Consider the following 24,828-nt stretch of genomic DNA (forward strand, 5'->3'; position numbering starts at 1 on the left):
TTACCTTACATGTGTTTCACTCTGAGCTGTGATTAGAAACAAGATGTGAGATCAGAGGGGCATAAGACGAATAGAGGAAGGGAAAATCTCACATAGGAGCTGAAATGCACGGGCTGTGGGACATTTAAGGCACATGGAGGCTTGATGCAGGTAGAGATGCCCACATTCATTCTTCTGGGTGACGTTTCCCGGCTATGCTGAGGATAGCAGCGGGTAACCTGTTGCAGTAACTTGGCACGTGCTGCCCTTACCTACAAAGACAAGGCGACCAGCTGGCTCCTGCTGAAGTGTGAGCCTTAGTTCCCAGGTGTTCTGCTGCGGGATTTGGGCACCTGCACGTGCACATTTCCCCATGGTTAGGAGCCCGTTTTCAGCATGGCCTGCTTGGCACAGGCTGCAGCCTGAGCAATTGTGGAACCTGGGCTTTATTAGTCCAACGCCAGGTGCAGGGGCCTGGCAAAGGGAATCAGACACTCGGAATAGTTCTATCAGTGAAAGAAAAGCTTCGAGGAGGCTAGGGCCAAGTGCCTGGTAGTACCACTGAGAATCTGAAGGCCCCTTGGTCTGGCGAGGAGAGAAGAGGTCTTTGGCCCAAAGTGTTTGCTGGGCATAAACTGAACCCATGATGAAGGGTTTCTGAACTCTTAAGAATATATGGTGAACATATAATGAAAGCACCCGCACACTGAGAAGCAGGAATGTTCATTCTGGTGACCATCCTGCCATTGGGCAGCACTCAGGGGGAGAAGGTTCCTCATGTTTGTCAGTAGACAGGATCCCTCCACAACGCGATCACCATTTAGCCACCGTGGGGCCTGCTCCTTCCTTTCCTTGACAGGTGCCCGTTGTGTGCACTGATTCCTTTTAACCCTCATCTTCAAATAGCTGGAAGAACGTCAGCATTTCTACACATGTGATCTTTAAAAGCCTCTCAGCATGCATAGCATGTGATTTCCTTAAAAGCATCCTTAGGTGATACCCTCCCCCAGAGAAAAGCTTGGAGGGCCAAGATTTGATCTACCAGTTTTAAACTCATTATCAGTGGTTCGTTTTCTCTTACGATGTTCCTAAGGCTTCACCCTGCATTCCTCATCCCCGTAGATAATACTATAGTTTTTTAAAATTCTTATCCTTTGCAAAAGGACCGAGAGAAGCTCGAATGAGTGGCAGGTTGACTGTGGTGTCATTCTCTGCATATGTTTACAAATGGGAAGAGCTCCAAGATGATCCAGGGCTCACCTTAATGTAGACCAAGTGAACTCGCATTGACCCAGATCTTACGATTTCTGAAGAAAGTGACATGAGGCACAAAAGGAAACCTTACCAAATACCTTTGCTTTAAACACTTCACTAGTTGCCTGGGGCAGGACATCCTTTCCACCTTCAAGAATACTTAAACTCTTCCTAGGTTATTTTGGAAACCTTTCACCCAGCAGTAACTATTAGCCACCTCTGAAACAATGAAGGGCAGTCATCCTGCCACTGGTGTGGAACTGGGGACTGGACCAGAGGGCCTTTCCCTGCTCGCAGGCAGAAGGAAAACAGCCAGAGTGTGTCTTAAGTGTCTGTGAAAAATTTGGCCAAGGCTCCGGGCCAGTGTGTCTGTTGTTATTTTAGATTTATTCAATTAGAGTCCCAAGCGAAGTAAATTGAGCTGTGTGGCGGATTTGAATATTACCTTGGAAGAGAGCATAAAGAGATTAACAAACCCTGGGGGACGAGGGAAGAAGCGTGCCAGGCTCCTCCTTCTGTCCCCACCCTCCTGCGGGGCATTCCAGGCTCATTTGTGAAGGACCAGAATCAGAGCAGAACAGCAGACGTGCCTTTTGTTCGATGCAAGGTGGTGCTTTTCCTGCTTTCCTGGCCTCTGAAATGTCCTCCGTATGCGTGAGCCACAGCAGACATAAAGCTGGCATGTGGGGAAGCTTTCAAATTGAGGAAGGGGGCTTCTGAGGAAGGGGAGCATTTGGGCCAGTTGAATTGTGCCTTTGTCTTGGCATTTGTGTTGTCTGGCACTGTCGGCCACATTCAGTTGACCTGGTGCTTCTCAAAATCAGCACGTGAGAAATAATGAACGCTAATTGCACAGAGGCTGGAGAAGAAGTAAACCAGGAGCGTCCTCGGCCCCGCGGTCTTTACCGCTGTGTAGCGATTGGTTGGCTGACACTTCATTCAAAGAGAGAGGCGGTTTTTTCCATGTTTTTTACTCACGGTTTAACCGAGGCACAGGAATAGGATGATGCCAAGGAGGCCATCCTGTTTTCAGGATCCAAGTGGTGTTTTTAAATAGAAGTCTTTCATGCTTCGGCAGATTGAGACGGTGATGAGTTTTCGAGTAGAATAGGAAGTTGGAACCGAGGATGGAGAGGGCGGGGCAGGGAAACACAGAGGAGAACGTTGAGGTTTTCTGGGGGGTTACTTTCGCTCTCAATGTTCTTATTCCCGTGGGCTCTCACAGTTTGGGGGTATATCTGAGGCTGCCCCTGATACCAAGGCTACAGGATTACCATGAGAATTAGAGAAGGATATATCCAGGCTGCGGTGCCTGTGCCACTCAAATCAGTGTGACCTTGGAAGAATCACTCATCTCTGAGAACCTACTCCCCACCTGTGAGATGAGGAAGTCTCTCTGTCCGCTCCAGCGTTGCCCATCAGCGGTCCGCCTCCCATGGCCTTGGGTTCTGGTCTGTGGCTCCTCTGCTCTGGGGAAGAGGAAAGGTTTTCAAAAGAATGCCTAATGGGGTTTGGATTCACAATCTGTTAAAACTGTTGTGGTTTCCCTAGCTCCTTATAGGTATTTTTATCAGAGTATACCTAGGGCGGGGAGGTGAGACCCATCACATCTCCTTTACTGTTTCTTAGTACTGAGGACCTTGAGATTTAAGAGCAGGAGGAAGACAACAGTGGCCCAGGTGCATCTTCGGCTTCGTTTTGTTGGCGGCGTTCCTCCCCCACAGTTAGGAAAGGCAGGGCACTGCCCCGCGATCAGCCACTCTGCCTGCCTCATCCCATCCGGAGCGGGGAGTTAGACATTGGGGCTGCCCCCTTCCCCCGTCGCCCCCTTCCCTTCCCTCCTGGTAGACACCCACGTCTTATCTTCATACCCTGAGCACAGTCTTTGGCACACGATAGATAATCAGAAGGTATTTGTTCCCTGCCTGGGTTCGAAAAGTGGACCAAGAACATGAGAAGGAATACTTGGAATTAAAACTGGAATTTAATGTAACCAACCATGTCCTAAAAATAAAATGGAACGAGCATTATAAGGAAAGATCGAGCATGCACACACTTGCCAGCCTGGGTGCTTCTCAAAATCGGCATGTGAGAAATAATTAACGCTAATCGCACAGAGGTTGGAGGAGAAGTAAACCAGGCGCGTTCTCGGCCCCACGGTCTTTTCGGCTATGTAGTGATTGGTTGGCTGACACTTCATTCAAAGAGGGAGACCACATTCAAAATGTGGGCTAGAGTTACCAAAAATGCTTTGGAGATGGATCGATCATCTCTGATTTCTGTGCCGTCTTAGAAAATGTGTAACTTGCTCTATCAGACGTACTCCGATCTCTGCTTTCTTCATTCAGAAAGTTAGAGCAGCTGGTCCCTTGTACTTCAAGCACCACAAACAATCGGACAAAAACAGGTTCCAAATAAAGGAGGAAATCTCCTGGGGAAGAGTCAGATGGTGAAATTACTGGATTAAAAGCAGGTGAAATGCAGTCATGTGCTTTAACTTCCACAGAACAGTCAATGACACCATACATCTGGTAACCCCAAAGAACCTTCTAGACTGTCCCTCTTTTTTGCAGCTCCTGCAGTTGGCTTGTGAGCTCACTAGAAGCTCACCTCAGTCTCTCTAGGTTGCTCCCAACCACTAAGATGTATTATGGGCATAGAAATCTGGAGCCAGGCTGCCTGGGTTGGAATTACAGCTCTGCCCTCACTGGCTGTCATTTTACTCGTCTGCCTCAGTTTCCTGATCTATGAAATGGGGGTAATACTAATCCCAGCTACATTCAGAGTGTGGTGAGGACTGAATTCATGTGTGTAAAGTGCCAGCCATGCCGCCTCCTGGGCTCAGGGACAGCTTTATATCTCACTGAAAATAAACAAAAACAAAAATTTGGTTTTAAGTAGTCTGAGAGACCTGGAATAAATTCAGTGCTCCTTGATAAAGTCATGGATGCTGAACCGGAATAGATTCATTAAGTTAAAGGCCAAACCTGACATTTCTTAGCACCCTCTTTTGCCAGCTCACTAAGATCTGTGCTTCATTCTGACTCGGAAATGGGACCCTCAGTGTCAACCTCGGTCCCTGCTCCCCTTCGCCGGCAAGAACATGAGCCGTCCCCAGATCTCCTGGCCGCCTGTGTGCCAGTCTGAGTTTCTAGTCCCATGTGTGCTCAAGCCCTCCCAGGGCAGCCTGTTCCTCTCCCTGACTGGGTGCTACCTGTCAGGCACTGGGGGCCTCCCTCTCCCTGCGCCCAGGGACCTCCCTCGCTGTTACTGGAGAGAGTGAGGGAGAAAAGAAACAAGGTTTTTTAGAACCAAGATTTTTGTTGAATATCCTTCATTGATCCTATTTTATAAGTTCTCAAACTCCTTACCCTTTTTTCTAATGCTTGCTTTTGTAAGCTTTGCCTTTTCCTGTTTTGTTTTGTTTTCCTGTTTGTTTTCATCCTTCAAAGAATTCAAATCCTAAAGCGAGTTTGTTTTTTTAACTCAGCTCCCCTTATTTGAAGTATATCATTTAAGTCCATTACTCTTTTTTACTTTCCTTTATACATGTTTTTAGTGCTATAAAAATACTATTTATTAGTATGTTTAGTGTCTGCCGGCAAACATACCCCCTTGGAGACAAGAATTTTGTATTGCTAGTGCTGTGTCCTCAGGTCTCTGACAATCCCCAGCACTTAGTAGGTACTCAATAAATTGTTGAATGAATAAATGCTATCTAAGACAACCTTGTCCTACGTGTGTATAATGTCTGTGGGCTAATAGCCAAGGCTGGGATTTAGGAGCTCCTCATTATTGTTTTGACAGTCCTATTACAAAATGCCTTGAAAAAATATCACCCAAGCACACCATGCCCCAATTTGTCAGAGGGTTAATTTCTGTAACTATAGTGTAGTTGGTAAATCTCCTTGATGAGTCTTGCAGAATTATGGCTGATGTGAAAAGGTATATAGTTAGCATCTGTTTATGCTGTGCATATATCTCTCATCCATGCTGTATGTATATTTTAAGAAACACTTCTTTGATGCTGTGTTTTTTTCTATTTATGTCTTCACCATGAAAATATAAATAGATCGTTTATCTCCGGTATCCTTCAAGTAGCTTGCATCATCTCACTTTTTTAAACTTTTACATAACTGAAGTTTCTATGCCCAGAATACATCTTAGTGGCTGGGAGCAACCCTAGAGACACTGAGGTGAGCTTCTAGTGAGCCCCAAGGCTTGTTGCAAGGCCCCGGAACCATGCGCGCTGGCTGCTGGGTAATCCGTCCCAGCAACATCCTGTAGGGTACCTGGGTGTTGCCCTGCCTGGCACCAGACCGCAAGCCCTTTACAGGTAGAGCTGATCATTGTTCATTTTCTGTCCTCCATAAAGTATAACCCAACTTCTTGAACATAGTAGATATTTCAGTAAATCTCTCGTGAATTTGTCATGTAAACATTTTTTCTTTTTAATTGAGATACAGTTGACATAAAACATGATATTAGTTTCAAGATACAACATAATGATTTGGTATGTGGATATGTTGCAAAATGATCACCACAGTTAAGTCTAGTTTGTGTTTTTCAGCATACGGTTACAAAGTTCTTTATTGTGTGTGTATAAACATTTCTTGAATGTGATGATAATAAGAAAAATAAAAAAATAGGACTTTGCATTTATTAACTATATACTACTAGGTACTATGCTTAATGCTTAACATCAATATCTCACTTAAACTAATAGCTTGATAACATGACTCCTATGATGCTTGTCCTATTATGGAAGAGGAAATCAAGGCTTAGAGAACTTGTGTGGCTTTCCCAAAGTGCACACACATACTAAAGTGACAAATCTGGATTCAAACCCAAGGCTTGTGTCTCTAGAGCCTGTGCACTGATCCGCTAGCGATACAGCATAGACTGAGTGAAGCTGGTCGGGATCCTCAGGACAGGTTTGTCTTGTGGGGTCTAGGGTTGGTCATGAGGAGAAGGCCATGACTGTTGGTTAGAGACCTAAAAATATCCTTCTCTTTGACTTAAAAGACCTCAGACATTTTCTGAGAAGGGTTTCTTTTTATTTTTTATTTTTATTTCCCGGGAGTATTTTGATCACTGGAAAAGGTGACAGTTGGCATTCATGTTACTGGACAAAGGACCCCTCTATTGGAGCCATTCCCTTCCATGTCAGGAATGCTTTCAAACAAGGTCAGAGGGCTGAGCAAGAGCTGTGGGTAGGATTCATGGAGCAAAAGTGAGACATTTGGAACAAGGGGTGGAATGGGGTGTGGTGACTACAGTAGGCTGAGAGGGGTCACCTGAATCTTCAAGGTCTGATGGTATTTATCCGGGCACAGACCCCAAAGTGGAACACATTCTAATAGATGGCCCCCATTGGAAGAGGCCCCATACTCCTTTGGAAAGGAGTATGCTCTCATGAAAAGGGCAGGACTTTAGGATCAGGCCCACCTGAGTTCAGGTTCTGATTTCATTTCATACTGGTTTTGTGAGCTTCAACACATTTCATACTTTCTCCTGGTACTTCACATTATGTTGCCTAAGAAGTAAGGTTAACAGACTTCTGATTAAAGATGGCAGATTCAACACAAGCATTAATCTCAGTCACCTCTCAAGATGCCATTATAGTCGTGATAAAGTTGTGTTTGTTTATTTATTGTGGCATGAATTAATTAAGGACTAAATGAATGGGAGAGGAGACATACTTTTGGAAGCCAAGAAGCAGTTGGGGAAGTGGTAGCTACTTTAAGCAGACCCCAGAAAGCTGAAATCCAAGTTGGCAGTGGGGAAAGCCAAGAAGCAACCCAACCTAAACTACAGTGTTTGGGCCTCAGTTGTACCAGTTCCCTTTGGAGTGGCGAGTGGGGGATGAGTGGTAAAGACAGGAAGCAGAACTCCAGATTTTCTCCCCAGTTTCTGTGTAGCATGTACTGCTATAGCCCAGTAACCAATAAGCCTTCATCTTGAGAGAAGGCTAAAGATCTCTCTCAGGAAGATAAAGCAGAAGATCTCTAGTTTTGGGGATGAAGGGGAAGTTTACTACCTGGGTACTGAGGACCCCCACCTTCTTCAACTACTTGCCTCCCTGAATCCTAGCCATTTGAGTTACCACCCCCATCCTTGTGGGATGATGGGAATAGCCACTGTGGGGAACTTACCAGCCCATGAGGAAAGAGCTTAATAGACTGACAGAGGTCCCCCAAGAAACAGAGCACATAAGTCACTCTCCAGTGAGCCCCTCTCCTGGTACCTCTGTTACCTTACCTAAGAAGTACAGTTAATAGACTTTTGATTAAAGGTAGCCTATTAACAAGCATTAAGCTCAGTTACCTGTCAAAATGCTATTATACTAACAGCACAGTTTTACAGTGACAGTGAGGTAAAGCCCTAGCCTTCCACAAGGGGCATGCACAAACACCCAGGGCTCTCAGCAGCTCTTCCTGAAATACCAGCACACATCCAAGAAGTACCAGGCATTTGCAACGTAGGACCAAAGCAAAAACAAAAGCAATAGATGCAGCTTGAAGGAACTTTAGAGTGTGGAGGGAGAAAAAAATATGAAAAAAAGAACTTGCCTCTAACATCCTCAGAGAAGTAAAAGATGCTAATGCTTTTGGAACAAAAACAAAGACTCGCTTAAAAATGGAATATTCAGAGAACAAAAGGAGCTCTTAAAAATTAGAAATGTGATAGCAGAAATGTAGAAGTCAGTAGGAGAATTGAAAACTAAAGTTGAGTCCTCCTAAAATAAAAAAGAAAATTTCAGAGAAAAACATAAGAAAATGTGCATTTCCACGTTGCAAAGACTCACTAAGTACCCAGGGCAATGAACAAAATTAGAGTCATGCCAAGACTCTCAGGGCCTGACAGAGAGATGGAGACAAGAGAAGATTCTCAAAGCTCAGAGAGACACAGTATGAATCAGGAGTTAGAATGACATCATATATTTTGGCAGTAGCTCTAGAAACCAGAAGAGCAATGCCTTCAAAAGCTTGAACAAAAATAATTTTCAACCTAGAATCTGATGTTTGGCCATACCATCCATCAAACCTCATGGTAGAAGAATGATGCCTTCAGCTAGTAGAGGACATTCCACCAAAATGAGAAGTAAGCCAAGACAAGGTCAGAGATGAAGCAGGAGACCTAACATCGGAGAGAGGCAGAGTGTCCCCAGGGTGCCAGGGAATGACCATCCCAAAGCCAGCCTAGTTATGCTGGAATCTTCCCGAAGCTGATCCATCAAGATTGGAGCAGATCAGAAGGCTCCAGGGGAGACTTTAGCAGGGTATAATAATCGAATCCTTAACAATAGCCATCATGATCACTTACATTTATTGCAAAGCCAGCATGTATCAGATACACTTGTAAGCAGACATGTATTCACAGTTACATCCTAAGAGTGGCCATTAGACAGTTGATCATTATTATCTTCCGTATACAAATGAGGGAATTGAGGCGCCCAGTGCTTAAATAATTAGTCTAAAGTTACATAGCCAGTAAGTGGCAAAGCTGAGATTTGAACCCAGGCAGTGCACACTCATGACCGCTGCCACATGCCTTCCACCTCTCTCACAACAGGAGGAGAGTGTGGGAATGTACACGTGTGTAGCAACAACACAGATGAAAAGTCAACACAGCTATTAAAGCCAGGAAAAGCAAAAAGTTGCACAGGAGAAGAAAAGTAATCACCGTCTCTGCATTCACACATAATAGGGCGAGCCAATGAATGTCTCAACCTACCTTTACTGGGACGACGGTGGGCCATATGCCTGCGCAGAATGGCGGTGTGGGAGGAATGAGGTGTGAAAGAGCTGAGTGTTTTTCTTCTGCAATGCAGAGTTAATATATAATACCTAAAATGAAAAAGCACACAAAACTCCAAGACACAGCCATACCAGTATCTTATTTAAAGATACAGAGAGAGATAGCGAGCCATCCTACTAGAGGAGGTGAGAGCAGGTTGCCTCCACAGAGCAGACTGCGGCAGGATTGGGTTGGGGCCTGCGGCGTTTGGGAATAAGCCCTTAGAATTCTTGGCTCTTCAAATATGTGCAAATATAACTTTGATAAAAATGAAAACTAAATTTTAGAAAGGAATACCTGGCAGGCAGGACTGTTAAAAAAAAAACAAATTTGTTTGATCTTCCTACAAACTCGGTAAATGTTAATTGTCCTCCCTTGTTCTTCCAAGGCACCGAGTTCCTAGCACATGCAGAAATCAAAAGATTGGTGTGTGGCTCTCTTGCCTGCCCACTTTCCATCGCGCAGCTACCCTTCAGCCCTTTCATTTCTCAGTCATTAATGTTCAGTGAAGAAGAGAAAAGTAGGGAATTCTATTGACGGAGACTTTTGATCAGTACTTGTTAGCATCTCCGGCCCCTGTTGGGCCCCTGGATGCAGGCACAGCAAATGGCCAGTTCTAAGCTGGACCTAATGTGCTGAGAGAAACCTCCAGCCTTCATGGGAAGGGGCATTAAAAGCATCTCACTGTGTTCTGAGCCTCGAGCATCCAGCACATTTCCTGACTGGTGGGAATGGACAAGCTTCCCTCCAGACAGTCTGTAAGGAAATGACAGCGTCAGAGATCCCGAAGGTTTCTGTTTGGACACCTCAAAGTAGGGCAAGGGGCCAGTATCTTGAAAGACTGCGTTTGGGGTTTGTGTGTGTGAGGTAGAGAGAGACAAAAATGTATATATTTATAAAGCATGCCATATGCTATTTGTTCAATGCAATCTGCATTTTATTTTTATCTCTTCTTACTTCAAAGATAGGGAAAGCCTATTAGTAAATCTAGTCCTATATATGTGTGTATAAATCTGTATTAGTATCAAGGCTTTTGTATTGATAAATTGACTTAAAATTTTTAAATGGACTTAAAATTGACTTAAAAATTAAAAATTGACTTAAAAATGCTTTTTGCTTCTGGAAAAGCCTAGGATATTGATTTATCACTAGGATATTAGAGAATCCTTCTTCCTATTGGGGGATCACTTCTTATTTTACACTAGTTCTTGTATAGGATAATTATGAGTTTGAATAAAAGAGTATATTGATCTACTGTGTTCTACCATGATCCAAGTGACCCCACCTCTCCAGAAAAATTGAAGAAAAGATGCTTTGCCGATTCATATCTATTGGTATTTATTGAGCACCTACTTCGTGGAAAACATGGGGCTGTCTGCCACAGATACATGACAGACATGACAGGCTCAACACTTAGCCTTTCATAGTTTGTTTTGGAGAGGAAACTCATTAAGAACTGAGTAACGGCAGCCCAAGACTGAGGAGAATAGCATATGAGAGCATCAAACAGGCCCTCGTTGCGGGGGTTCAGAGGGCAGAGATCTCATTTCCGCGACCAGGAAGAGTTCCGGTGAGTTGTCTTAAAGATTTGCCATATTGTAGTTATAAAACAAACAAATTCCAGCCTCCTCTCACTCATTCCCTTGCTCATTCCACAAATGTGAGTGCCTGCTCTATGTCAGGTGGTTCTCCGGGCACTGAGTGTGCCTTCAGTGAATAAAACAGAGCCCCCTTCGTAGAGTACCTAGCCCAGCTGGCACCTCTTCCCTCACAGCAGCTGCTTAGGCAGAAATTTGAAAAGGGTAGGTTGTATCTCCTCTGTTCTGACTCTGATTTGTGTTCTTTGACCAGAAGTTTCCTGTGTAATGTGCACGTGATGTTTAGCCTTCAGCAGGGCTGTTCTTGACTGTCTCAGGCTTTGACTGACAAGGGTGCTGTGTATAAGTACGGTGTCAACGGTGCCCTGAGTTCTTTGGTAGCTAGCATCCATGACATCACTAATAAAATGAGCAGTGCCCGTCAGCTGGCCCTTTGGCCATAGACTCAGAGTCCAGCGAGGGCCCTCAGGCCTTCTGGGAGAGGAGGAACAGGCTCCCTGAGAAAAGCCGGGCTGCCCCAGCCCAGCTTGGTCATGCAAGAAGAAGGGTCTTTGATGGGTCATCACGACCTTTCCTGAACCTGCACCAGGTCCGTGTGTTTCCTCTTGGCAGATCCTAGGTCAGCGCAGCCTTTCCCAGTCCTCTTCAGTGGTAGCTGATCATTTCAGGAAAATAAAATCAGAATTTTAAAATTTTTTCCTGGAGTTGCTGTTTAAAATATTTATCCTTCAAACAAGGATGTTGCCTGACGGATGCATCCTTTGTGAATAATAGCTTGGGCAGCATTGGTTGCCCCTCGGCTTGGGGAAGTGTGTTTCTTCTTAGGATTAGTGGAAGGCTTGGTAAGGAGAATCGTAAGACCAAAAAACTTTTCAGACCCGAAGACCTGAAACTCATGAGGGTAGAACCCAGCCGTTGTAAAGATTGTGCTGAACACATTTATGTGTTCCCTGCGTTCCTCCGTGTGTCAGAAGCCACCCACCCCACTGTGCTCGAGCCTGGTCAGTGAGTGTCTTCCCGCACCTGTCCTAATTATATGCTTTTCTCTCACTATGTCTTCCTAGCCAAATTTTGTCTTCCTTAAACCTAATAAAGCTTGAGTTTCTACCATAGGAGCTGAGAAAACTCTCTTTCCTTACCATTTGAGTAATATTCCTTTCAACTTGATTTTTTTTTTTTTCATTTATTTTTGTGCCCAGAATCCTGCCTTTCACTCTGTAGTAGCTATATTCGTAACAAATTGCCACAGACTTCATGGCTTAAGACAGTAGGGCTTTATTAGCTTACAACTGTGGAGGTCACGGACTGAAACCAGTTTAACTGGGCTGAGGTCAAGAGGTCAGCAGGGCTGGTTCCCTCTGGAGGCTCTGATGGGAAAATTCCCTCCGTCTTCTGGCTTCCAGTAGCCACCTGCCTCCCTTGACTCGTGGCCCCTTCCTCCCATCACCCAGATTTCTGCCTCTTGCCTCTCATCTCCTCTGACTCTGACGCTCCTGGCCCTGTCTGTCAGGATTCCTTGTGATCACATTGAGCCCACCCCACCACTCACACTCCCCACCTCACGACCCTCAACTTAATCACAGTTGCAGAGTCCCCTCTGCTTGGAAGCAAACATACTCACAGGTTCCAGGGACGAGGATGCAGACATCTGTGGGGGACCATTCTTTCTCCTGCCCCTGAACAAGAGGAAATACTGAGAGAATCACGTGCTTCAGCAATCTGCTTTATCTTTCATTTAATGCTTGCCCACCGGCGGAGCAGTGAACTTGTAAACAAAGCCTAGACCACCAGCGTGTTTCTCCTTGAGCTTGTTCAATGCTATAGATGTTTTAAGCATCCAGGTGGTGTTTTCCAGTGAGAATGGAAAGCTTGCGAATGGTTACCCATATTGTAGTCTTTGGTCACCCAGCAAATGTCACCTGACAGCCTTTTGGTAGATACTTTATAGATACAATACAGGCACTAAAACATTACACATTTCACATATAATTCTGTAACATAAGTAGTATGTACACATTACACATTTTATTTGCATGTATTTTACATGTATTATATGTACATTATATTATATGTATAGATTGTATATTATATATGTACATTGCATTATATGTACAGGCATTTTGTATAATATGTATATAATAATATTTAAAATATATATAAAAATATGTAAAAGCCTTGAAAATTCTTTTCAGCTCTTATCCCTGAGTCCTCTTTTTGTGGGTGTATATCTCCAAAAAATAAAACATAATAGGAATTGCCCTTTATTACTGTTCAGCTACCAGCTCCCCCTCAGCTTAGAAGTCTGATTCCTGTATCTTTTCAGGGAGAAGACTTTATCTAAATGGGGGCTGAAGAGCTTAAATCATTCTGGCCGAACCCAGATGAAGGATCGCTGGGTGCCATGAGGGCATCTTTTCCACTCTGCTGCGCTGATCAGATTGTCCAGTCAAGCTTAGGAGAGGAAATGACATGGAAGATCAGATGTGGGAAATCACTTAAATATTTGCCCTCCTTTTAGATCACTGAAGTCCACTCCATTTGCGAAACAGAGGTTTTAACCAGCAAGAAGTGGGAAGGTGGCAACAGTAGCACTGGTTCTGGCAGTGGGTTGTTGTAGAGTCCTTGCCCACGTAAATGAGGTTCTGGCTTCAAAGGGATTTTGGTTATTAGTGCTCCATTGGGATTTATATGCATTTAGCTCCATGAAGCCTGAATTGCATTAATGGTTTTTAAAAGCAGAGAATACTGAAAGGGAACACAGAGTCATCTTCAAAAACTGATGTCCAGTTTGTAACTCTGTTTTCAATAAAAGTGAACATTTTGTATGGTCAGTAGTTTGTAAAGGCCCAGTATCACTTTGTGGTTAAGAGCATGGGCTTGGAGGCCAGCTGCCTGGGTTCAGATCTTGGCTTCGCCACTTACTTGCCATGTTGCCCTAGGCAAATTGTTTAGCTTCTCTGTGCCTCCATTTCCACATCTGTGAGATGGGGGAATAATAAGAAACAGTGCCTTCCTCGGGGTTGCCGTGAAGATTATATAAATGAAGGTATAAAGGGACTTAAGACTGTCTGGCATAAAGTTAGTAAACATTGGTGGTTATTACTAAGTTATTGTTATTACTCCGCAGAGATTGGAAGCATGAACACATTTTTACAAGATTTTCATCCCCAATAGTTACAGCCAAATATAACATGTAAATGCTTCAAGGAAGTGATCACTGAGCTATGCAAATGTATCCTTCTGGGGTCCGAGACGTCATTTAACTACGTTTATCTACAGTAATTACTCCTCGTACACTTGTTTCTTTAAGAAATAATACATCGCCTAGCACTTTATTGTCATAGCTGTGGTGGCATTTACATTGTGTAAACTGGAGGGAAGTTGCCAAGAATTTTCCATTAATGAACTAAATTTTTCCAGAATGAGATAGATACATTGTTAGCAAACTATGTGACTGGGATATTTGTCAGAAATTTTGGGGGGAGATGCATTTTAGGAGAAATTAAACATTTTCTTCTTCAAGATAAAACCAAGTTGTTAGATCATTTTAACCGCTTGTCAGATTGCTTGATCATCTTTTCCATAGATGCTGCTTGTAAAAAGAGTTCTTGTATGCTCATATCCTATTTCAGATTTGGGTTATTTTTTATTTGAATTACTGCCTCCTGAGCGACCAGGTTACTTGACACTGCTGTTCACCTCTGTTTTATAATTGTTCCCTATAATATTTTGCAATATATTGAGCGATTTTTATGCAAATTGCCAATATTGGACTACAGTTGCTCCTTTATTGTGATCCTTGTTAGCAATACCTGTTACGATTAGCCTTATGGGAGATTTCTCATAGTCACATGTGACTTATTGTACTTAGTACGATTGCTTAGTCCTTGGCTTTGCCCAGCTTTTCTCTCTGCCTGTTTGGGTGTTTAATTATATATTCATCAAATGTGAGACCTGAGAGAAGGATCTTGAAGAGCATATTCTCCTACTGTGTCATTTTACTGTGGAGATTCCTAAACCCAGAGAGACAAGACTTTTCTAGCCAAGACTAATCTGCTAGTTAGAGATCTGCGACTTGATTTTGATTCATCTGGTAACTAAATTAAGGGGATTGAGAAGAGAATCACATTTACACTACATAAAGACCAAAAGGCCTGCCATCTCTTGACGAACTCACAATTTAGAGAGGTGATGGTCAGGTGAATAGATAATTACAGAATTATCTTCTGCTTTTCAGCCCACTGCTCATTCCCCTACACTGGAGTGCCCCATGTCAGGGTGATGTACTTGTTTGGCAGATACTGTTTTAACCCATCTACACAGTTGTAAACCAGGCAGCTTGTTTTTGATGCCTATCTTTACATTTATCCAATTCCTTCTTTTTCTATCTGAATCCTCCATCAAAAAACACTAGGAGAGGCACCTGGATGGCTCAGCTGGTTGAGCATCTCACTCTTGGTTTCGGCCCATGTCATGATCTCAAGGTTGTGAAATCAAGCCCCAAGTCAGGCTCCATGCCCAGCACAGAGCTTGCTTGAGATTCTCTCTCTCCTTCTGCCCTTCCCCTATGCTGGCTCTCAGTTGCGCGCTCTCTCTCTCTCTCAATGAATAAATAAATAAAACCTTAAAACACACACATACACACTCATGAGTGCCTAAGCTATGCCGGACACCAGGGTCACTTCAGTGCTACATAATTGGGAAAGAAAATCATAGTCCTTGGCTTCCAGTAATTTCTAATCCAGTTGAAGGAGACAGGCATATAAAGAATAACGTACAAAGATATGTTAAAAGAACTGTGACACAAATATGACAGGTGCACTGAAGACCGTTTCAGTCCTGCTAAATCCTCCTAAGGCTTTCACAGATATTTCATGTGTTAGTTACTAGAATGAATTTTAAAATGTATCTTCTCAGGGGCAATTACATTTTTAAATGGGTTGGAAACCTTGCTTTCCTATCTTCTCTCTCTTCCTTCTTTCCCTTTCCTTCCTCTTAGGTTGAGGAACGTGTCCAGAATGTGTCATTTCTGAAAGAGGTCTTGCTGGTAGACCTCGCTCTTGCTCCAGAACGAAGCAGCCGCCTTCCTTCTTCACCCCACTCTACAAAGAGAATGCCACTTACCAATCCTGCACTCCCTCCGTCACAGCGTGGTTACCACCTTCATTCAGTGGTCCGTTCCTTCATTATGTATTTCACCTAAGTATCATTCACCTAAATGTCTACTGTGTGCCAGGCACTGTAGTTACAATAGAAAGCAAAAACAGACAGGCCTGATATTTGTGAAGAGCTTCCAGTTGAGACTAGATGGAGAAACTAAATTATAAAATTACATATAAATGTGGATGCCTGGTTGACTCGGTTGTTAAGCATCTGCCTTCAGCTCAGGTCATGATCCCAGGGTCCTGGGATTGAGCCCTGCTCATCGGGAAGCCTGCTTCTTCCTCTCCCACTCCCCCTGCTTGTGTTCCCTCTCTCCCTGTCAAATAAATAAATAAATAAAATCTTAATAAAAATTACATGTAAATGTGAAATGACAACTTGGTTAAGTGTTATCAGTATGGTGTTTTAAGAATAGCTAAACACTGGGATCAAGGTTGCGTGTGAGGTGGGAAAGAAAAGAACATTCAAAGCTGAGGAACAGTGCCGGCAAGGGTCTGGCAGGAAAAACATGATGCATCAGGGACCCAGTAAGAAGGCCAGTATAGCTGAACAAAAGGGGAAATGTGATAACGAGGCAGTGGAAGTAGGTACAGCCAGACCATGCTAAGCCTTATTGCCTGTGTAGAGATGTCTCACTTTATCAAAAGTGACAGGAAGCCCCAAAATGTTTTAAACAAAGCCATTTTACATGATTTGATTTGCTTTGCAAAAAGACGTTTTCTGGCCACTCTGTGGAGAATAGATTGGAAGGGGAAAGTAGGGCCACCGGACCAAGATGAGGTTATTGCCAGAGCTACACTAGAGGGGATGGTAGCTGGGACTATGGTTATGGCCAAGGGGGTGAGGGAAGGGAACAGAGCCCAACATGAATACTAAAATTTCCGGAATTTGCTACTTCATTGACTATGAGGACACATAATAGATGACACCAAGTGTCTGACTTACGGAACTGGACAGACAGTGTTGCCATTTGTTGATAAAATGGACATCAGCAGTCAAGATTTAGGTTTGAACACATCGACCTTGAAGTTCACCTGAGATGCTGAGGTAAACATGTTGCACAGGTAGTTTGAAATAGTCTGGACCCAGGAGACATGGGGACTAGAATATACATTTGTGGGTATAATCTTCATTTAGGATATAATTGATACTGAGGGTGTGGAGAAGACTGACTAGAAGACTGGAGTGAGGATAACAAGGGACTTCGGGTGAATCTGGAGGGAACTCAGACATTCAGTGACCAGGTATAAGTTAACAAACCTGAAGAGGAATAGGCAGAGCTGGAGAAGTGAGAGAGCCAGGGCATGTGGGTTGTGGAAGCCAAGGGATGTGTACATTTCAAGGTAATGAGGGTAGCCAACATACCGCAACACATCAGAAGACTAATGACTAACAAAAGGTCATTGTATTTAGGCTTACACAGGAGTCTTTGGTGAAGTTAGTGAAAATGAGCACTCTGGGGAGGTAGAGGCAAAGTTAAAGTGGATTGAGGAAAAGGTAGGATGAGAGGAAACGGAAACGGTGAGTAGAGACAACTCAAGAGGGGAGCAGAGAGGCAAGGTTGTAGTTGGAGGGGTTGCACAGGTCAAGGAAAGTTCTGGAAGAAAGTAGTAAACCTCAGTGTGTTTAGAAGTTAACAGAAAAACACCAGGGTTGAACCCCAATATAAAGTATGGATTTAGGTGAGAAGGATGTGTCAGTGTAGGGTGCTCTGTTGTAACAAATGTAGCCTCTGCCAGGGGGCGCTGATTGTGGGGAGCAAGGAGTATATGGGAAATCTCTGCGCCTACCTCGCCATTTTACTGTGAACCCAAAACTCCTCTAAGAAATAGAGTCTATTAGAAAGTCAATAGAAAGATCCGGTAGAGAAGGAGAGAATGATTATATGCAGGAAGAAGAGAAAAGGGGGATACCGAGTGGTGCATTGTTCTTGAGAAAAGGCAGGACCTCATGGTACCCAAAGCTGAGTGAAGGAGGTGAACAGAGTTGACCTTGGAAAGGAGAGACAGATACCACCGACTTCTCAATTCAGCAATTAGAAATTGCTGGAGTTCCCACCTGAGTGGCTTCTCTTTGCTCTGTGATGTAAGTGGGAGGGCTTTCTTGAAGATGAATGAGGAAGTGGTCAGGTCAGGGTGGTTTGAGGATAATGGAGAACATTTGAAATAGCCTGGCGGAGTGGAGAAGCCAGGCTGTGTGTGCCGGGTGCCGTGAACGGGGGTGAGTGAGCTGCTCTCCAGAGCCTTCCTACAGGTCTCACATTGCCGACACAGGCCAACCCAGCCTCCTTCCTTCTTTGGGAAGCCTTTTGCCGAACTGATCTCTTGAAGTTAGCGTGTTCAGCTGGACAGAAAGCTATTTTACATTGAAGAAAGGAAAAACGTTCTTATTGTTCTGCTTAGATTTCCTAGTTGGGCTACGTTTGACATGGACCCAGGCCACTGTAATTTTTTACAAACTTCTTACCATGGGTTATCCTGCCTCAAGATGTTTTTAAATTCACAACATTTTTCCCCCTCAATATTCTCTTCTTCTCCCGGCTCTTTATTACAGACCGTATGTTTCATTTGTTACGTGTCCCCGTTGCTTACAGTGTTATTGCTGCTGTTCTATATGCATATTATTACTTTAGTTTTGCAGGGACTTCCCTGTGAATAGCAGAATGTAATTTATGAAATATGACAATCATCGTCATAACACCTGTGTGCTCTGTGTTACCCGCACGCCGGCAGCCACGTGCAAGTAGTTAGCCGCACTGCCAGCTTCCAGAACTTGGTGCTGCCTCCTCTGGCCTTTACTGTTTGAACTGCTTTAGGAGCAAGTGTGTTTAGGTTAGTTCAAACATGTGTCAAGACACATAATTCTACTTTTAGCTATTAGTCAAAATCACGATTCTAATAAAGGAATGCTAATTAGTTAACTTTCCAGGTTCTTTCGTGAGAAGCTAGCAATGTGTAACTGGCATGGCAGTGGTCAAAGGGGAGATCCTCAGGGGAGACTGGCTAAGTCTGAATGTTGGCCACGTGTGCCCCTGGGCAGGTTATAACTTCTTTGTGCTCCCTTTTTACTTCTGTATAAAAAAAGCCTAATGCTACCCATCTCGTGTGATTATTATAAGGACTGAAAGAGTTAATTCACCTAAAACGATGCCTGACACGTCATAAGCACTTAATAGACTCTAGCTGTGGGGCGCCTGGGTGGCTCCGTGGTTAGGCATCTGCCTTCAGCTCAGGTCCTGAGCCTCGGGTCCTGGGACGGAGTCCGGCATTAGGCCCCCTGCTCGGTGGAGAGTCGCCTCTCCCGCTCCTCCACGCCTCCTCCTTTCCGTTTGTCCCTCCCCACCACCGACTCAGGCTCACATGTTCTGTCTTCTCTCGAATAAATAAATAAAGCCTTCTTAAAAAATAGAGTCTAGCTGTTATTGTAGATACTAGAATGTGCTTCCGAAGTCTCTTATCTTCTGCCGCCTCCTCTTGTTGGCGGTTCTGTGTAGGAGACACTTCGTTTTCATCACATGCAGCTTTGAAATTAGGTTACTGTAGGCCCAGTTTTTCAGTGTCTCAATTAATATGACCTCTAGTAATAAGATTGTGTATTATCAATCTTAATTTGTCATTGCTCATATATGCAATCTGCAGTATTTATTCCCTTTGTTTTAAAGACACCCTCCCAGGGGGCCCCACATGGCTCTCAGAGACAGGGAATAGCTCCAGCCAGCCTGGTACAGATAAGAAACATACCTTTTCAGCTCTTTTAAATTATGTAGCAGAGGAATCAGATGATTGAACTTTCTAGAAAATGTTCTTCCTAAGTCTGTTTGGATGGAATCATTTGCTGTAAAGATCCAGTGTTATTCAGAGCCACTCTGCTCTCTTAATTGAAAAGCTCTGACATTGACATTGAAGAGAGATTGCCTTTGGGCCCACCAGCAGACAGCTTTCTATAGCGTCTTGTATTGTTAATGATTCAGAGAATGTTTTCCAATGAGATCAGAAGCAACCCACTAACGAAAAAGTGGAGAGAACTTAAGAGCTTAAAAGAGCAGACAAGAGGGATGTGAGAAAACCTAAAAAAAGACAAAACCTAGTGTGGAAGAAGGGGCGGGGCTAGTTCCATGGCAAATTTGTCATTCGTCCCAGCCCAGTGACTCAGAAAATTTGTTCCAGTAGGAAGAGAGGTGACAAGTAATCCTGTCGTAAAGGACGGTGAAGATGTCTCGGACATGATGTGAGGGAAGCCAGAGACAGATCTGGAGTGAATTTGGACCAGGTCCTGCCCTATAGATCTGGAGAAAAGATGACCCCAGCACTGCTGTTGTTTGCTCCTGGGCCATGTCAGTGTGTCTGCTGGGGGCACACAGGACGAGCTGTCCACGTGCTGCCAGCACCATATGCCCTGCAGGTGCTCACAGGTCCCTGCGGGAACATGGCTTTGTTCCCAGCCCAGAGCTACCGTCTTCCTCCACCTTCCTCAGCCTTCCTCAGCGGGACCCACTGCTGACAGCTCAGCCGTGGAAGTGCAGACCGAACACAAATTAAGTGGCAGTCTTGGGATTCTAAAGAAAAAGGGAAACTTTTTCATTTTAGAAATGAAAAACGTAATGTCTGCTATGTCAAGTCACTGTATGTCCCCTGAAATGGCTTCATCTCTATGCTAATTTCATACTGAAAATAGAAACTCTCCTGCACTGGAAGAGGAGAGAAAGAGCTGGAAATCAAAGATACCAGAGTGGCTAAGAGCCAAGTAGGCTCCTTCAACTCAGTCCCACTGAGAAAGGTTGTCTAGGCTGAGCTGGTGCTCGAGACCACCAGCATTGCACAGAGGGCCACACTGGGGAACCAAGGGCATCACCTCTCACCTGGCAAATGAGCCCCCAAGCCCCAGTCATGGATTCGTGAGCCCGAGAGTCTGCATGTGTCTCCTGGGTCTTCCACCAGTGATTTCCCTGGCATATCCACAGCCCCAAACTGATTTCCCCCACTTCTCTTTTAAATGAATATTAATTCCTAAAAAGCATCATCTGAAAATCACAAAGTAACCCTTAATTCCATGGCTGTAGATTCTTTGAATGAGGGACATTGTATTATGTTTAGCTCTGGACTTGTCTGCTTCTCTTGGTAGAACATGAGATGTTGAGGATGGGAACCTCATCTCTGTCCCTTTAGCACTAATGTGGGTTCTTCCTCAGAGCAGACACTTATTATATTATACACTTGTTGAATTTTATAACTATGATCTCTGGAGATTCCCAAGGGTCTATCCCCTTGTTGTTCAAGGGCAGTTGGACATTTTCACTGCTTTTTAACTGGCTTCCCACAGACACCTCTCTGTCAGTTTGGTCCTGCCAGTTCTCTTGACCTACTTTTCTGTATCCCTTTGTATATGATGATACTGGCTTTTTGTTTTATTTATGTTGTTTTAAAGAGACAATCCATAATGAAGAGGGAATACACTTCTAAGTTTACTGGACTAAGATCAGTAGGAAAAAGTACGAGAGATTGATCTCAGCTCCATACAAGCAGCTTTCTAATGACGGGGGCTGTCTAAGAAGGACCAAGAATGTGTTTGAGCAGAAGCTGGGTGGTCACATAAGACAATGCTCACCCTGAGATTCAGCGGGCTAAGTTTCTGACTGATGGCTGACCTTGAGGACCCTCTCAGCCTTACTATCTGGCACCTCAGCTGACAGATGGCAGTGGAGGAGATGGGCAGAGGGATAGGAGGCCGTGTTGCTTGAGCCCATGGGGCCCAGCTTCGAGAATGCACAGAGAATGCTGACTGGGCAGGTATGCTGGGACCATAATGCAGCTTGTCTTCAAAGCGGAAAGAATTTCGTGGAGACTTCGTACTCACACACTCCTGAGACACAGGGGCGTGGATTTGTGCGTCCGTGGTGGTTTCTGTCTGCTTGATAATAAGGCTTTAAGCTTTATGTTTCCGTTGTATTCATTTCCCCCTCCTATTAGGATGTCTGAACCAGAAACATGCAGCCCTGGACAGGCATTTTAGTGACCTAGAATAGAGAAAAGTACATTATAAACAGTTTTGGAAACGTAAGGGACTAAAATGTGTTTAGCCATTTGGAAAGATAATGGAAATTGTGCTTCTTTCTTTTAACTACTTCCTTTGAAGTGTAACTATGTAGTATTGCCTTTTTAATTCTTTCACAAAACAGGCCCTGGCAGAATTCAAGTGGTAAAGGAAAAGCTAGTGACTAGCCAGCTGCAGGGTGACAACTCAGCAGAAGGAGAGAGCTTCCTGTTTCTGCCTATGGCAGCCCCACCCTTCGGAACAGAAGGAGATGGTGACATGGCAGGGTGTCGTGAGGGATCTAGAAAGATGTGGCTGTAATTGTAGAGGCATTGACATTGAAGAGACCCAAAAAGGAGTGGTGCATCCGGCCCCCTGGTAGGACCCAGAGGTGGAAAGGCAGGTTCATAGCCATAGAAGGTCAAGGATGCTGTACTTGAAAAGGCTCTGGTGATGATTGAATCACTGAACTCAGTTAACCCCCAGATCCCGGGTACCTCGCATGTGTTATGCTCTGAAGTAGGCATGGTGGGGTATGCAGAGAGGAATGCCATAACTCCCTCTACTAACTTAACACGTTCGTCCTAAGTGGCAGCGATTTGTTGGAAGAGCGAGAAAGAGCGAAGCACATGAATGTGCTCAGGAAACACTTGCTGGTTAACAGCCACTGCGGGTCCTGGAATGCGCGTTGAGTTGGACGACATGCCAGTGCAAATGCTCCGTGAGTGCTCTTTTCCTAACAAGACAGCAGCCCGCCCAAGTGGGCCAGGACAGTGCTGAGTCTTCCCCTGGACAGTACCGGGAGCTCCAGGCTGCTTGCTGGTGGAAAGGGCAAAAATTTAATCAATATTTAATGCCTGATGGAGATTTGCCACATATTATACATATGCAGTGCTAGACACTGAAGATACAAAAACAGACAAAAATAATCAAACTGCAATTAAGATCGTGACCACCAAAACCAAAATCTGGGGAGAAGAAGGAGGAGGGATCTTTTGATTTTAAAGATAGCCCCTGAAAAATAGTCAGTACCAGTCACAGAGCCAGCAGCTGAATCCATAGAATTAATAGGATGTCAGAACCAGATGACCCCTTAGATCTGTTCGAATCTGTTATTTTACAAACGGGGAAATGGAGACCCAGCGAGGAGAGGCGAAGTCATCAGCCACGTTTAGTTTGCATTTTCTTCTTGTCTGTGTTTACAGTAGGTAAATGCACCTTAACTTTTGTGGGTTGATGAAGACAGATGCTCTCTCTTCTTCAACTGTGTTGGCTGCTGGTGACCACCTCCTCGAGCAAGAGAAGCTCTTTCCGACACTGATGAGGAATTATGCCTGTGGTGTGTGAGTTTCCTGAGCTGCTGAGCTTTGTCTCCAGTCCCCTGCTTTATTGTTTCCTGGCACACGCCGCTTTCATGCTCGCCATCAGAGAGTTTCTCTCCGCTGTTCCTCGGCCCCACTCCTTCAGAAGTCTCTGTACACTGACAAAAAATAGTTGGTCTGAAAACAGATGAGAGGTTTTTTAAATTTGGCTTTTTTTTCCCCCAAGGGATGATGTAGGGCTCAGTAGCTTCAGTTCTGTTGAATTTCACTTCTAAATGGTGATGACTTGTATATAAGATGGACTTTATTTCCTGTTTTATTTGAATTTGATACGCAGCCACATTAGCAAATATTTAATTTATGCTCGCTCTCATCCTGTTGGGCATCGGCAGCTAATGTTAATGACGCCGCACCAGTTGCAGCCTGGGAGTGACTTACCCAGATGTCTGTACGATACCGAAGCAGCCGGTCGATTGATTGTTTCCGGCAGATAGAGAGATCAGCGGGAAAAGAACCCCCAAAACTGAACTAAATGAATTGATTTTTGAGGTAGCTTTTACTGCTTGATTCAGGCAAAACTTTTCATCTTTTATTCGTCATTTAGAAACAGCTGAAGCAAAAATGTATGGCTTCAAAGACATATCCAAGTCCGAATCCTGATTTTACCTTCTAGGTACTCTCTGCCTTGACCAAGTTACTGAACTTCTCTGGGCTTCAGGGTTTCCACTTGTAAAAATAGGGATCCTAACAGTCACTGCATAGTGTTTTCAAGAGAGTTGTGTTTAAATATTAAATCTAAGGCACCTAGCACAAGACCTGAAACAAACAAACCAATGTTAAATGTTAATTCCCATTTTGCTTAAAAAGAGTCATCCCGGACGGTTAACTTCCCTGTCTACCGCAAATGTGCCCTCCCCGTACGGTGCTGTGTGAGGAGAGAGGTGGTGGTGCTGGTGGACGGTCTTTCAGCTGCAATTCTGGACTTTCTGAGTTCTGCCCCACACGGTGCTTCAGAGACTCAGGGGACAGCAAAACAGAGCAGGGGGCTTTCCAGAGTGACACCTCGCTAGCTGTGAGCGCCCGCAGCCCCCAGGGCTGATGCAGGCCGAGTGGCTCTGAGCTAGCACACTTCCGCCTCCTTTTCGACCCACACCTGCAGGGCTCTCCATCCACCCCCACGGTTCCCAGCCTTTGAGGGGACACAGGGACAGGGTGGGCAGAAGTGAGGCTGGCTCTAAGAGGTATCAGCAACATCCCACCCCTTGTATTCAGTCCTCATTTTCATTCGTATCCAAGCATGCTTTTATTATACATTTTCTTTTGTGAGCCTCTTGAAGTCCTTTGTAGAATAAGGCAAGATAGAAAAACACGAAGCTTCAGAGATCACATATACCAATTAAACACGGTGTGTTAATAGCATGCACACAGAAATAGGGGTAACATAGACTGTGCCCCAGATGAACTCATGTAGGCAGGGCGTCCAGTGGCCAGCACCGCCCACAGGCAGTCTGGTTATCCGTCAAGTCATAGTTAGGTTCTCCTTCTGGAATCACATAAATCAATAGCAAGCAAATTGACTTATAAGGAACAGGCAGCGCACCTCACTAATCATCGCAGAGATGTTCCTGCAGGAAGTCGTCTGTTTACAGGGCTGAGTCTCCTCAGCTTTTAGCTTCTGGAAA

At 44.4% G+C, this 24,828-nt stretch overlaps 1 protein-coding gene across 11 annotated transcripts in view; it reads left to right on the plus strand.

The window, feature by feature from the left end:
- Window positions 1–24,828, plus strand: part of FARS2 (phenylalanyl-tRNA synthetase 2, mitochondrial) — a 529,842-nt gene that overhangs the window by 404,826 nt on the left and 100,188 nt on the right. Inside the window, exon 10 of one of the 11 annotated variants that reach the window (XM_045066962.1) lies at window positions 15,631–16,002. The exons of the other annotated variants lie outside the window; for them this stretch is intronic. Coding sequence (XP_044922897.1) covers window positions 15,631–15,664 — 34 coding nt within the window. The 3' untranslated portion in view covers window positions 15,665–16,002. Of the gene's footprint in view, window positions 1–15,630; window positions 16,003–24,828 lie in introns of those variants that run through there. 11 annotated transcript variants of the gene reach the window in all.

Source organism: Mustela putorius, unplaced genomic scaffold (genome assembly GCF_011764305.1).
Source record: "Mustela putorius furo isolate JIRA1106 unplaced genomic scaffold, ASM1176430v1.1 tig00003870_pilon_pilon_pilon, whole genome shotgun sequence".
NCBI lineage: Eukaryota > Metazoa > Chordata > Mammalia > Carnivora > Mustelidae > Mustela > Mustela putorius.